General features: G+C 41.1%; 2 protein-coding genes across 4 annotated transcripts in view; one reads left to right on the top strand and one right to left on the bottom strand.

The window, feature by feature from the left end:
• RHOA (ras homolog family member A) overlaps positions 1-6,468 on the bottom strand; it is a 56,071-nt gene extending 49,603 nt beyond the window's left edge. The window contains exon 1 of one of the 2 annotated variants that reach the window (XM_051986764.1): positions 6,306-6,468. The gene's annotated coding sequence lies outside the window, so the exon portion shown is untranslated. The remainder of the gene's footprint in view (positions 1-6,305) is intronic. The other variant, XM_051986756.1, reaches the window with a different exon arrangement.
• Positions 6,469-6,705: 237 nt separating this feature from the next.
• The window catches only part of TCTA (T cell leukemia translocation altered), a 20,404-nt gene continuing 13,218 nt past the window's right edge, over positions 6,706-13,891 (top strand). For both annotated transcript variants that reach the window (XM_051986796.1, XM_051986788.1), the window contains exons 1-2: positions 6,706-7,170; positions 7,697-7,751. In XM_051986796.1, the coding sequence (XP_051842756.1) occupies positions 6,939-7,170; positions 7,697-7,751 (287 nt within the window). In that variant the 5' untranslated portion in view covers positions 6,706-6,938. The remainder of the gene's footprint in view (positions 7,171-7,696; positions 7,752-13,891) is intronic.

Here is a 13,891-nt window from a genome sequence, read left to right as displayed (position 1 = left end):
ACACTAATCTGATTTGAGATTTAGTTTTCCTTTCTATAAAGTCCAATTTGAACTAGACAATCTCACTGGGTCTCCATTTCCTCAACTGTAAAACAAATAGGTTAGATTTGATGATCACTGAGGTCCCTTCCAGCCCTAAATCCATGATTCTAGAGTCTCTTCTAGATCTGAAGCTGTAATTTTAGGATTCTAAGAACTACTATGATAAAACTAAAGTAGATGAATAGCATTTTATTCATTTCACCGAGTTGCTGGTTTTGGTGTAGAGTCTTTGAAAAGATTCTGGTGTGAATATTACTGATTATTCCACTCACTACCTGGGTAACCTTGGGCAATATACCCTAACTACTCTGGGCCTCAGTTTTTTCATTTGTAAAATGAGACAGGTAGACTAGAAGACTTCTATAAAGTTCCTCATAGCATTAAATCTATGATCCTATAATCTGATAAGAAATCTTAGGGAATCTCTTCCAAGGTTGTATTTTTACCCTATTTTCAGGAAGTAGGTAAGGACTCTCACATAGATATATATCTCCTCTGTATAACTTATTTATACTCAACCTCAATTAACAAGGAAAATTTGGTTATGATTAAATGCTATATTGAGGGGAAATTTAAAAACCAAATCAAATCAAACTAAAAAACTTTTACCCATTCATGACTAGGAAAGATGTTGCAGAGGAAAATGTTACACATAGTATTTGATTTAAAAAAAAAAAAAAGTTTCTCTGTGGGTCAAGAACACAATGAACAAGATATGTATAGCAAGAAAATTTAATCTTTGCTAGGGCTCCTATATTGAGGGAAAAGGAGATTTGGGGGATAGAAAGAACTCTTCCCTAACATTTGGGGGAAAAAAATTCCTTTGTGCTATTCTTGTGGACAAAATAGGTGAATGCGGGCTAGACAACAATACAATAAAAATGAATTAGAAATTGGGTGGAAAGTAGGACTCCAGGATAAATAAATACTTAATGGGTTCATATCAAACTTGGAGGCTTTTTGAGCAGAGTTTAGTCTTTTGCCCCAAGCTATTTGGTAATTTTACTGATGTTTTAGATAGGGATCTATTTGCCAAATTTATACACGACACAAAACCACAAAGTATAACTGGCTCAAATTTAACAAGTATACTGGTAAAATCTAATACATGAGCTTAAAAATTTATCTTCACAAGTACAAAATAATGGAATTGCAGTTTGTTGGAAAACAAAAAATTAAGAATTTTTAGCATATAAATGCAACAAATCAAGAGTGTAATATAGCAACCAAAAAAGCTAATATGATCTTAGGTTGCATTTAAAAAGGCAAAGTAATTACTTCTGAACATTATCATTGGTACTCTGACCCTGGCCAGATCACACCTAGAATACTACATCCACATTCTATGCATTATATTTTCATAGAAAAGTTGGCTCAATGCAAAGACTTCAAGAACATTCCCCACCCCACCCCCACCCCCCAAAAAGGGGGAAAATTTTATCCTGGAGAAGAGAAGGCTTTGAGTAGAGGGAGGGACCTGTGATAGCTATCTATAGTTTCACAATGTGAAAAATTGTCATGAAGAACTCACTAAATTTAGGAGTCAGGATGAAAGTTATAAGTACTCAGATGTAGACCTAATATAATCACTAAACAAGAACTCATTATGTCTGGTCTTCTCTGTTCTTGGCACTGGAGATAGCTACAAATGCCAAGAATGAAATTAACCTCTACTCAGAAGCAACTTAAGACAGGTAATAAAAACCCAATTACAATTAAGGTCACTCAAAAGTGGACTCCTTAGATTCCTCTTGGATTGAGGCCTTCAAAAGTCTAACACTTACTCAGTATGATGTTGTGGTAGGGTATAAGTTGGCCTAGAGAAGGCTTCTTAACTTGGGGTCCATGAACTTTTAAAAATAACTTTTGATAACTATATTTCAATGATTGTAACTCTGTAAATTTTTATTTTATACACTTAAAATCATTATTTTGAGAAGATGTCAATAGGCTTTTTTTTTTTTTTTTTTTTTTAAAAACACCAGACTGTTAAAAGGATTCGTGGCATAAAAAAAGATGAATTAGAATCTTGTGTACAGAGTATTGCATTGAGATTCTTAAGAAGTAGAATCTGACTTAATGAAAGGGTTCATTAACCTCCTAAGGCTGATAAACACACAGCTATTTCCATGACTTATGTAAAACCAAAGCTGCTCAGAGTCAAAGGGTCAATCACTCTATTATGAACAAGGCTCATTTGAGTATTACCGAATAACTATCTGACATTTGAGTCTAAGCCAATGCAGTTATCTTTAGTCTTGAAAAACTTCACTTGGTTTCTAGTTATTCCATAGTAAGTATAGAAGATGGGGTTGCAGAATCATCATCTATTAGCTAGTCACTTAATGTCATTAAGCCTGTTACCTCAACAAAATGAGAATAAGATGATTTGTACTACTTAATGGATTAGTGCTTTTCTCATAGAAAACTTCTTGAAGTAATAGACATATTATGCAGTTTATTAATGAAGAAACAGACTCAAGAGATTAGATGAGCTGCCCAAGAACACAGAGCTAATGGGGCACCCAGGATTATCAAATCACCCAGGTCTTCTGACAACAAATGTGGCACTCTTTACGACTTGCTCATAATAAAGAGGCATGGTTCAGTGGGAGCAAGAGGAATGAGGTTCAAACTCAAAATTCTGATCTTAGCACCCATTTCTTCTCTAAGCTCTAGTCCCCTATCAAACCAAATGCTCCAGAGCCATCACAAATGTAATATATCCAAAACATCATGATCCTCCTACCCTCAAATCCATCTCTCTTCTTCTAAACTTCCAATTTCTATCAAAGGCATCATCATTCTTCCAAGACTGCAACCTCAGCACTCCTTGGTCTCCCTCCTTACCCTACATATTCAATCAGTTGCCAAGTCTTGATATTTTTATGTACTCATCTCTCATAGCTGACCCTAGTTTCTACTTTACCATGTCCTATTTATCACCACTCACCAAGACGATTGCAGTGTCCGTCCAATTGTTCTCCCTTCCTCATGTCTGGGAGCTACTTTCTCCTCCTCACCTCGACCTCTCCCTCTTCCTTCAAGATGAAGCTCAAGAACCACTTTGAAGGCTTTTGGTTTTACCCAACTGCTAGTAGTCTCTTAAACTATACTTTGCATTTATTTCACATCTTCCTCTGAGAAGGGATTGTTTAATTCTTTAGATTGTGTCTCTCCATCAACTTGCATAGTGCTTGGCACACAGCAGATACTCTTGAATTAAACTAATTCACATTGAACTAAAACACAAAGGATTGGGACCATAAGCTTGAACTTGCTGGCCCAGACCTTTAAAGAATAAATGTTTGAGCTGAGTCCAGGCCCTTGCTGGCTTTGGATATGGATAGCTGCTACACTTACTCTCATGCTGCCATCCAGATTCAGAGGGAAAAGATTGCTTTGACAATTCTTTGGAAGCTTAAGAATTGTGATTTCCATTTGGCAACTGAATTCTGCAGATTCTTAGAAATTATAGACCATTAATACCGTATACTAGAAAGAATACTAGTCTAGGAAATCAGAGACCTGGGCTCTAATCCAAATTTTGTTACTCTGTAACCACGAGCAATTCAATTCAACAAACATCTATTAAACTCCTAATAGGTGCACAGGAGCTAAGTAGGTAAGCACCAGAATTCAGGCTGAAGGAAGCTAAGAGTTTCAAGAGACAGAAATTAGGAGGGTATTTCATGTATGAGGAACAGCCTGCTTTAAAAAACAGACAGGGAGATTGGCTATGGAATGCAGATTTCAACAGTAAGACAGTTTAGCTGGAATACTGCTTACCTCCTTTTTATTCCTCCTTTGCCTCTATTTATTTATGAAATGAAGTTGGACTAGATTATTTCTATTGTCTCTTTAAAACCAAAATCACATGAACACATAGGCCAGCGACCATTCCCATTGTATTCAAGCCTCTTTCCCTTCCCCTAACATTCCACATAATCTACATATGGGAACAGAAAGGAATAAAAAGATTAATTCAAGGTAAACTTTATTTTTTATAAAGGACCATATTACAAAGAAGGAAAAAAAAAGCACTGGACAAAAGGTAGTGGATACATTTTAAAGTAATGATGCTCAGAAATGAACTTTATAAGGAAAATTGATCTTTAAATAGCTTATTACCAAATTAGTGTAGTTTTAGTTCAAGTTATCAATAACATTTTAATGTCAATCAACAAGCATTTGTTAAGCTCCTATTATGTTTTTGCTGGGCACTATGCTTGAAAGCTATTACTTCAATTATAAAATGTAGCCATCTCCGTATAAGAAAGAACATGTATAAAGGTTTAACAAATGTATATACTAAAACATCAGGCTCCAGACAGTGTCTCAGTTTGTATATAACAATATACTTTCAATATAACAATAAACTTTCAAAATAAAAGTTCTAATCACATCAGAAATATACATAAAATGTTTAAAAAAAAAAAAAACAACTATAAAGGCAAAATGTACTAAAAGGCTTAATCAAAGACTCAAAAATCACTACTTTAGTGTCACATTCAAGCCAAACATTTATTCAGCACTTATGTGCAAGATTCCAAGTTGTAGGTTATGGGGAAATTCCTCCTTTTCTTATTCCTCCCTTAAAGGAAGGTATGATCTTATACATTAGGGAGAGTCAAGTAGTTATAACGCTTTATTTGTACAGTGTACCTTTAGGGTACAAAAGTGTTGAGAATAAAACCAACAACTTTTTAGCTCAGCTAAAATTTAGGAGTACCAGGTGGTTCTGATTTAAAGTAACATTTGAAATAGGATAATATCTATCACACCACTCTAAAATAACAAGGTCTATTTAGTAATAAAAGCTATTTTTACAAGTTAAAAACTTTATGGATAATTTTTTAAAGATTAGCTCTCTAATTTCAATCCAAAAGGAGTGCCTAAAAAGATTAATAAATAATGGGATTAGCATGTAAAATGTTTGTAATCACAGCCACAGCAGAAACAAGGAAGCACAAACAAGCAACAAACCTGGAAGGTTTCTAATAAACGTGGCAATTTCTTTCAGTTCTCAGGTTATTGTATTTAAAAACCAAAATTAACAGATGGATACTATTTTATATTATGAAGGACTTATATAAAAAAAGTATGGTGGGATTCCAGGGAACCATCTGAGAAGGACACCTTCCATTGAACACACCCAAGCTTCACCAAGCCCTCTCCCACGGACCCAGAAGCTCGCACACCAGAAGGTGCTCACGAAGGAGTCAATCTGCAGGAGCTACCAGCTACCCCCTATCTACTTCCTCTAGAAATCCCGCAGCCCAAGGGGGTTCTGAAGGAAAGCAAGTTTCTGGAGATGACCACGCTCGGGGAAGACCGATCAACTTTAAGGACAGTCAGAGGAAGCTGCTTAGAAAAAAAAAAAAAAAAAAGAAGCCGCGAGGGTGGGACTAAACCAGCCGCAAGTAAACTACCCCCCACCCCCACGCGGACCCCCCAGAGCGCTTTCCCCAGCCCGGCTCGTTCTTTCTGAGTGAATCAGGCCGGACCTTCGGTTCCGGGCTGGGCCGGGTGGCGCGGAAAAGCGCTTCAGTCAAGGCTAGCCGTGTAACAGGTAGGAAAACAACCAAGAGGCGGTGTGAGGAAGTGCCCCAAGAGGAAGGAAGGGAGGAAGGGAGAATGGGAGGGAGGAAGGGAGGGAGGAGGAGGAGGAGGAGGCTTGAACCAGGCCGTGGCCTACGGGGAAGGGGACGGAGCCAAGTAGGCAAGTGAGTAGATCTCGCCGAGGCCAGGCAGCCAAGGGTCGGCGCGAGTCACCGCTTCTCCCCTAATCCCGGGGCGGGGGCGGAAGGGAGAGCACGGCACGGCTCAGCTCGGCTCCCACCAAGTCCGCAGCCCGGACGGCCCCACACCCATTCGGCGGCTGGGGATCGAGTGCGGAGCTCGGGGGACTGAGAAGAAGAGAGTCCGAAAGGAACGTGGGCAGCGACGGCGGGGCGCGGTCCCGGGCTCCCCGGGACACACCACCCCCCACCCCGGGGCGGGGGCGAGGCGGAGGAGTTGGAGAGAAGCAGCAGGTGGGGCCCGAGTCGCCGACCGACGCCCGGGGGGCTGCCGGCTCAGCAGGCTGCCGAACCCCGAGACTGGAGTCGAGCAGCTACGCGGAAGGGGAGCGAGCAGGAGGAAGGCGCTCAGGAAGGAAGGCCCAGGGAGGCGCCGGCACCTCGGACTTGGGGGGCCGGGGAAGGGAGGGAAGGAAGGAGACCCCCAGGAGGGGACGTCTCCGCCGTCGGGTTGTCTCTTACCTCAGGCGGTTCTCGAGTCCTTCCGCGCCGGGCAAGCTGCTCCGCGAGCCGCGCGTTCTTGGACTCAGGCAGTTTCTACACAAGAAACCGGCGGGCAGCAGGAGCGCGGGCGGGCGGCGGCAGCGGCGGTGGCGGCGGCGGCGACGGCGACGGTGGCGGCTGGAGGGCGGGTCTCAACGTGCGCGCTCCCGAGCCCAGGACGAGTTCGAGCCGTGGCTAGTCGCGGCCACGCTCTCAGAGCCCGGCCCCTAGGCAACGATTGCTCCAAATCACGTAATCTCCCGAAGAGGACGCCGTTTAACCAATCACGAGCGCCGCGCTGGGAATCACGGGAGCTACAGGGCTATAAAAGACCTGGTTACTATTTTGTGCTCCGGAGTCACCCACAGTATAGGTAGGTTGTGGGGGTAGTTAGCAGTTGTGTGCGCGTGCGTGTTTTGGTGTCATCCATTCTCCTTTAACTGGCATGTCTTTGCGCATGCGTCATGGCTCTTCCTTTCGGGCTCGCATGATAGGGGCTGCTTTTGCAGCCTGATAGTCCAAGCTGTCCCCTCCAGAAAACTCAGCGCCTGCGCTGTAGCCGCTGAAGTAACCACCCCCGGGGCAAGGTGGGTGAGCGTTAAGTTGATTAGCATGGCGGCTGAATCTGGGTCCGAGTTGGGCTGGCAAGCTCTGCCCACGGCCGTCCTGGGCGCTTTGAGCACTCTAGGCAGTGAATTCCTGCGCGAGTGGGAAGCACAGGATATGCGTGTGACCCTCTTCAAGTTGCTGCTCCTGTGGCTGGTGCTGAGCCTCCTGGGGATCCAGCTGGCCTGGGGGGTGTACGGAAGCACCGTGACCGGCCTGTACCACCGCCCGTCCTCGGGTGAGCCGCCCCCCTAGCCCCGCTCCTCCCAGATTCTGGCCCCACGGCTTGCCTGAATGTATCATTGACACCTACCCCCCCCCCCATCCGGCCCGTACCATTCTTGGATGGGGGGAAACATTTGGAGTCTACCCCGGCCTGTATCACTGCCCATCTATCCTGGAGGGTGGTGATGGTTGGCGACCCTCGATAGGACTCTCTCCTGCCTCGGAACCAGTTGGCAGCAATGCTAGTTTATTCTAAAAATCGTCCCCTCACCCAGAGATGCCCCCTCAGCAGCGGATAAGAGTACCCCACCTTTCTCGAGGTTCTAACTCTCCTAATGAGTCAGACAATCTTGAATGCCCTTCTGACCACAGTAGCTGGAACTAGGGATCCAAGCCTAAACCTCTCTCAATCAATATTTATTTAGCTAGCACCCTCCGGGGGCCAGGGATTTCCCTGAATTCCCCTCCCACCCTTTGGCTATGATCATACCAGATTCCTCCGGGCTGAACCCGAATGTTGATCCTGTTATTTCTCATAGGTCTAGGAGGCCAGAATGGCTCCACGCCCGATGGTTCTTCCTTGTTTCCTCCATGGTAAGTGTCCCAGTCCAAGCTTAGCACAGGTTAAGCCTAAACATCTTAAATTTATATTCTGCTTCACTGTTGACAAAGCACTTAAGTCTCTAGAGTCCAGGTCTGTAGGGTAGGTGATCTTATCCTCATTTCTCAGATGGGATCACAGGCTTATAACATATTAGAACTGGAAGCAGAGCTCTGTAGAGCATGCAATTTGGCCTTGGGAAAACTGGCTGCAAAGCTTCTGGGATCCTGGATTTAGAACCTGAAGAGACTTTTTGAGATGACCTTCTCTTTCCCTCTCAGGAAAGAGCCTTATGGAGAAGTAGTGGGTTTGTTTAGGCTTATACAGATAATAGTGGAGATTTGCATTTGAACCTAGGGCTTTTTTCATTTTCTGTGTTTGAATGTACAACTCACTAACGCTCTGAATCTTAGTTTCCTTATCTGTAAAATATGAATGATACTACTAATACATTAATATTTTCTCTCTCATCTCTAAAGTTTAGCTGGAGATATAAAAGGTATCATCTTAGTCTGATACCTTTTATTTTACATACAGGGAAACTGATGCCTAGAGATGGGAGGTAATCATTCAAAGTATCATGGTGTGATTCCATGGTAGAAACAGAACTGGGGACTCCGTTCACCAACTCTTTAAATTCACTGTTCCCATAAAAGCTCTGGGTGGTGTGATTGGGAAGGGTTTGAGAAAGAGGATATAAAAACAAGCAAATCTGCCTTTCTTTATCATCACAGGCCCAGAAACCGCCTGATTCAGATTGCTAAAGGCTCATAGTTCAAGCTAAAAATGTAGCTAGCTCAGTGTTTCACGCTGTTCCCTCCTGTCTCCCATGTTACCTTCTTATAACCTTGGTCTTTTAGCTCTTCTTTTTCCCTCCCTTTTCATATCCAGTTAGTTACAAAGTCCTGTCAACTCCACCTACACAACTCTTTTCTTGGAGGCTCTTTATTTTTTTGGCACTACTCTAGTTTAAGGTCTCATCTCATTATTGGGTCTCTTTATTATGTGACCTCTTCTTTCTCTTATTTTCTCCTTCAATCCATTCTTCATACTTCCCTGAGAGCAGTATTTTATATTTCTATCAAGTCATAGAAGTCATCTGATCATAAAGACTTCAATGGATAGCTCACATTCTATAGCCTGGCACTACCTTCTATACCTTTCCAGCTTTATCTTATATTAGTTCCTAGCCCCACTGAGCAACACTAGGTGTTCTCAGCATTCCTTGCTTTTACTCAAGTATATTCTGTGCATAGGATATCCTCTCTTTAGTTTTTAATTTATTGGTTTTTAACCTTGCTATCACTTCTCAGTACTCCTCCCTCAATAAAAGTCTACCATGTGACAAGGAAGTATGAGTAAACAAAACAAATGGGCACATTGACCATATCTAACAACCACCTTCCATAACTGTGTCCATTTCCTCTGCCAAGAGCTGGGAGGAGTGTTTCAGCCCTGGTCTTCTGGAGCCAGAACTGGTCATTGCATTGATCAGAGTTCTTGCAGCTTTCAGTACAGTGTTGGTGGTCACTGGTGATTAGTTTTTTTGGGTCTGCCTCAGTTTAGACATATCTTTCCAAATTTCTCTGAATTATTCTTATTTGCCAATCCTTATGAAACAATAAATACATTATATTTATGTATCCTTTTCTATTTAGCTATTTAGGAGAGACAGAATGATCTCATTTGATCTGTTCCACTGCATAGGTGAGTTGTACAGCTCTAAGTCTCATAGAAAAGGCCATCAATGACATTATCAGTGACATTCTTTTGACAAATTGGTTCCATTGGTTTCCCGCCAAAGGTAACAGCAAATTAAGCTACCTTGTCAGTGATCCCAGTTTTGGTCTGTAAAAGGCCACCAGCTTCTACTTCTGATGTGTCTCTTTTCTCTCATCCCTTCTGTCCTCCCCAACTTGCCCTGCCCAGTTGATAGGAAAAGTTATAGTTTCCAAGACCAGAATAGGTAGGGCTAATGAAAGCAGCTATATGAAAAGGTTTTTTGAATATGGTGGAATTTCAGTTCTTCAAGTGTTTATTAACATCTGCTGTATATAGAACACTATGTTGGGATGTGGGGAGGAACCTTGATGTATTTCCTAGTATATTAAGAAAGATGTAATCTATAAAATGGGTGGAGTGGGGTTGTTATAGATGTCTTCTATATCCCCTTCCTACTTTTTTGTGCTTCGTGAAGGCACTTCATGAAGTGCTTTTCCATCTCCATATACTGAGCACCTTTCATTGTGCTTTGCATACAGAAAGCTTTTATTGTTTGAATGAATTTTTAAATGCAGCTGAAATTAAATAGTGATTTACATTTTATAGTATTTCATAAAAATCATGTGAGGTATTATTGCATACATTTTACAAAAGAGAAAATTGAGAGACAGATAAATATAGTGATTTGCCTAGGAGTGAAGAAGTCAGATCAGGTCTCTTGGCCAGGGTTCTTTCCACTTTACCATACTTCTAAAAGATGATGGGTGTATTACAACAAAGCTTCTTAAACTTTCTCTTCTTGACCCCTTTTTTCCTGAGAAATTTTTATGTAACCCCTGGGTAAATAGGTGTATAAAATATATATAAAAATCTAACATTTGCTGATAAAAACCTAATTTTTTGAGCCCCATATTCAGCTATTTGGGTCAAGGCCCATAGTTTAAGAAGCTTTGTGTTTTGTTTTTTTTTAATTTAATAATAACTTTATATTGACAGAATCCATGCCAGGGTAATTTTTTTACAACATTATCCCTTGCACTCGTAAGAAGCTTTGTGTTAAAAAAAAAAAAAAAAAAAAGATTGTTTGCAAGATGTTGTGGACAATCTGTCAGAGAGAAGGCCATTAACAATCATGGAAGGTTGTAATATTCTTCCCCAAAATGTAATATTCTCTGGTAGCAGGTTTCTTGGGGGGCTTCTGAGGGCAGCCTTCGTTTCAGTTCAGTAATCACCCCAAATGCAGCCAGGTATTGAAGTCCAAATTCTTTATTGTCTCTTTCCAAGTCTTGTTTCCTTTCCTGCAGCCCAGTTAGCATTCTTAGAGGCCTTCTGTAATCTTCCGAGAGCTTAAGCTCCTGCAGCCTTTTCTGGCTTCTGAATTTCCCCAACTAAATCCTGGCTGAGTCTCTGAGAGTTTCCAGTGTGCTTGTCTTTTCTGGCCCTGAGACCTCCTCCTTACGTGTTCCACACTGAGTATACAGCAATCGTTATATCACTAGGAAACTATTATTTGTTGTAGAATTAAATCAATGCTAAACTAGATTTGACCATTGTCTCCTCAATTCTACTTAGTACCTAGGTTCAAGTTCTGGCCCAAAACATCTTGTAGGATTAAATCAATCATACTGAACTATGCTAAATTAAATAAATTTTGTCTCTATCAATTCCACTGACTTAGTACCTTGTAAGAGTCCTTTGTTTATGGCACTCCTCCCCCATCCTCTTGTAGAAGTGGGTAGTATTCAGGTGTTGGCCATTGTACATAATTTCAGACTTTTTTGATGTATTGATCAATTATGCTGAATTTTTTTCTCTTTGCTTTGTCTTGTCAAATGGGATTGTTCTTCTGGAGGGAGAAAGAGGGATAGTGGAGGAAACAGTGGTGATGTAAAAAAACAAAGATGACGATTAAAAAAATTCTTTAAAAAGAACACATGGCAGGTGAAAGAAGAGATAATGTGTATGAGAGAAACATTTGGAAAGTTAAAATGACTCCAAATTGTACAGAGCCAGAAAAGATGGGATAATGAGAGATAGACAGAGAGAGTTGTATGTGTGTGTGTGTGTGAGAGAGAGAGAGAGAGAGAGAGAGATGCATCAACTAATCAGGAGATGGAAATTCTTTCTCAGACTAGCATTTCAAAGAGCTACTTAGTAATGATGTGGCCCTAACCTTGTGTGTCACATTTGAAAAAAATAATACACTACCTATTTCACAGTGAATATCCAATAAAATAATTTAGGCAAAGCACTTTATAAATTGTAAAAGCTTAAGGTTGTTGCAGTTAAGTGGTACAGTGGATAAAACATTGGGCCTTGAGACTCCAAGGGCTTGCTATCAGACCCTGGCAACTCACTTCATCTGTTTGCCTTAGTTTCCTCATCTGTAAAATGATCTGGAGAAGGAAATGACAAATCACTCCAGTATCTCTGCCAAGAAAACCTCAACTGGGATCATGAAGAATTATACACACCTGGGGAAAAAATTGATTAATAACATTAGCATTCTTTTTTTTTTTTTTAAATTAGCTGGCCAAGATGGGGGAAGTTAGTGTTCAGCTGACAAGAGGAGGAAATGAGAAATCTGACCCAGGCATCCTTTCTGAGGTCTTGCCCCACATGGAAAAAAGGCATGATCCCACTCTGAAAACACCCTCTAGATAGCTGGGTTATAGACCACAGATATCAACAATGGGATACAAGTCCCAGCTGCTCCCTCGAGGTTTTGTATGTTTGGATTAGAGGGCTGGGGGAATCTTTGGAATCATTCCATGGCCTTTTCTAAACTGGCTCATATTGACTCAGTTGCCCTCCAAGAGAACCAATTTAGACAAATTTCCAGGCCACTGGATTCAACATTATCTTCGGATGATGGTTTTAACACACAAATATAAAGTACTATTCTCTTTGTTTCTGCAGGACAAATTTAGCTTTGAGCAAAAGTCAGTGAGTTTTCTTCCTAGGGACAGTCTTCCTAATGCCATAGGGATGATCGTGACCTAACCATGTTCACCTGGACCTCACCCTGTATAATGAAGAGTTTGCATCAGATGACTCTGGAGGTCTCTATCAATTCACCTATAATCTCATGAGCCTTTGGTGGCTCCCATATCTCAGGAAAACAAAAGAAAACAAAACAAAACCAAAAACACTCTTATCTGGCATGCAAGGCCCTTAGCAGCCTGGAGCTTCCTGGTCTAGCTGACCATATTTGATACTTCTTTTTTTGTTCTTTGTACACCAGCCAATCTTGGAACCAGACCCTGTGCATTTTATACTATTTTTCTTGTGAAAGGAATGCAGATTTTTACAACATTCTCCAGAATAATTGAAGAGCCAGCAAATCTGATTGCATAGGGCAGGTATTTCTGCTCACATCCTTAAATAACATTACTCCCTTAATGGACATAAACAAGGACTGTTGGTATTTGGGCACTGAATAAATCCAAACTGAATTAAGTCTACAAGTACACATACTCTCCTTGGCAATATTTTTGATGCAAGTACCTATGATGCCCAAGTTTCAGTGATAGATGCTAAAGTCTTCAGATGAATCTGTACTTGAAAAAAAATTTCCAGACTTAGGCTTAATAACTTTTAAATGCAGAAATTGTAGAAATGTTTCTTCTGAATCTGTGCTGGCATTATGTTGGAAATTGTAATGAGGCCAGTGGAAATACTTTTCCCCCCATCTTTCATTTTGCCCTAGTGGAAAGAATAAGTATCCATGGTTGGTAGTTTAGTCTTATAATTGGAAGGTATCTCTTAGAACATCTAATCCAATCCCTGACTGAAGAATTTCTGTAATGAGGAACATAATCTTTTCTCTCAAGGCATTGCATTTCCCTTTTGGTTGAGTTAGGTTTTGTTGCTCCTAGCTAAGTATTGCTGACACGTGGCCTGTCCCATGTCATATTTTACATGGTGGAATGCTAATTCTTACTGAACTTGACAGGCTATTTATACAGTTCTAGAATATTAGACCTGAAACAGGAATCCCCTTAGGGACTTAGTCTAATGGAACCTGCAATAGAATGAGTATTGGTTTTAGAATCAGTAGAAGCGAATCTGCTATTGATTATGTGACTGTGAGTAAGTTCTTTCCATCTTACAGGCCTCTTCATTGTTCTATAAAATGAAGAAGGTGGTTTGGACTTGATACTCTTAGTTGTTTGAAAGTTTTAAATTGTGTCCACCTTAGATGTAAGCAGGCAGTGTGACTCTGTATGAGGTAAATAAATTATTCCTACAGTTAGGGCTCTCATCTATAAATGAAAGGGGCTTTTTACTGAATTTCTCAGGTCCTTGTTCCTAGGGATTGTCAATCAGAGATTGAAAACTGACTTTGTGGGAAATGTAGAGCAGGGAAGGCCTGCTCAGAGAGGTTAAACTCAATTAAGTGAACATTAAA

This window comes from Antechinus flavipes, chromosome 1 (assembly GCF_016432865.1).
Source record: "Antechinus flavipes isolate AdamAnt ecotype Samford, QLD, Australia chromosome 1, AdamAnt_v2, whole genome shotgun sequence".
In the NCBI taxonomy this organism is placed as follows: Eukaryota; Metazoa; Chordata; class Mammalia; order Dasyuromorphia; family Dasyuridae; genus Antechinus; species Antechinus flavipes.
This window is presented reverse-complemented; position numbering and strand designations above follow the sequence as displayed.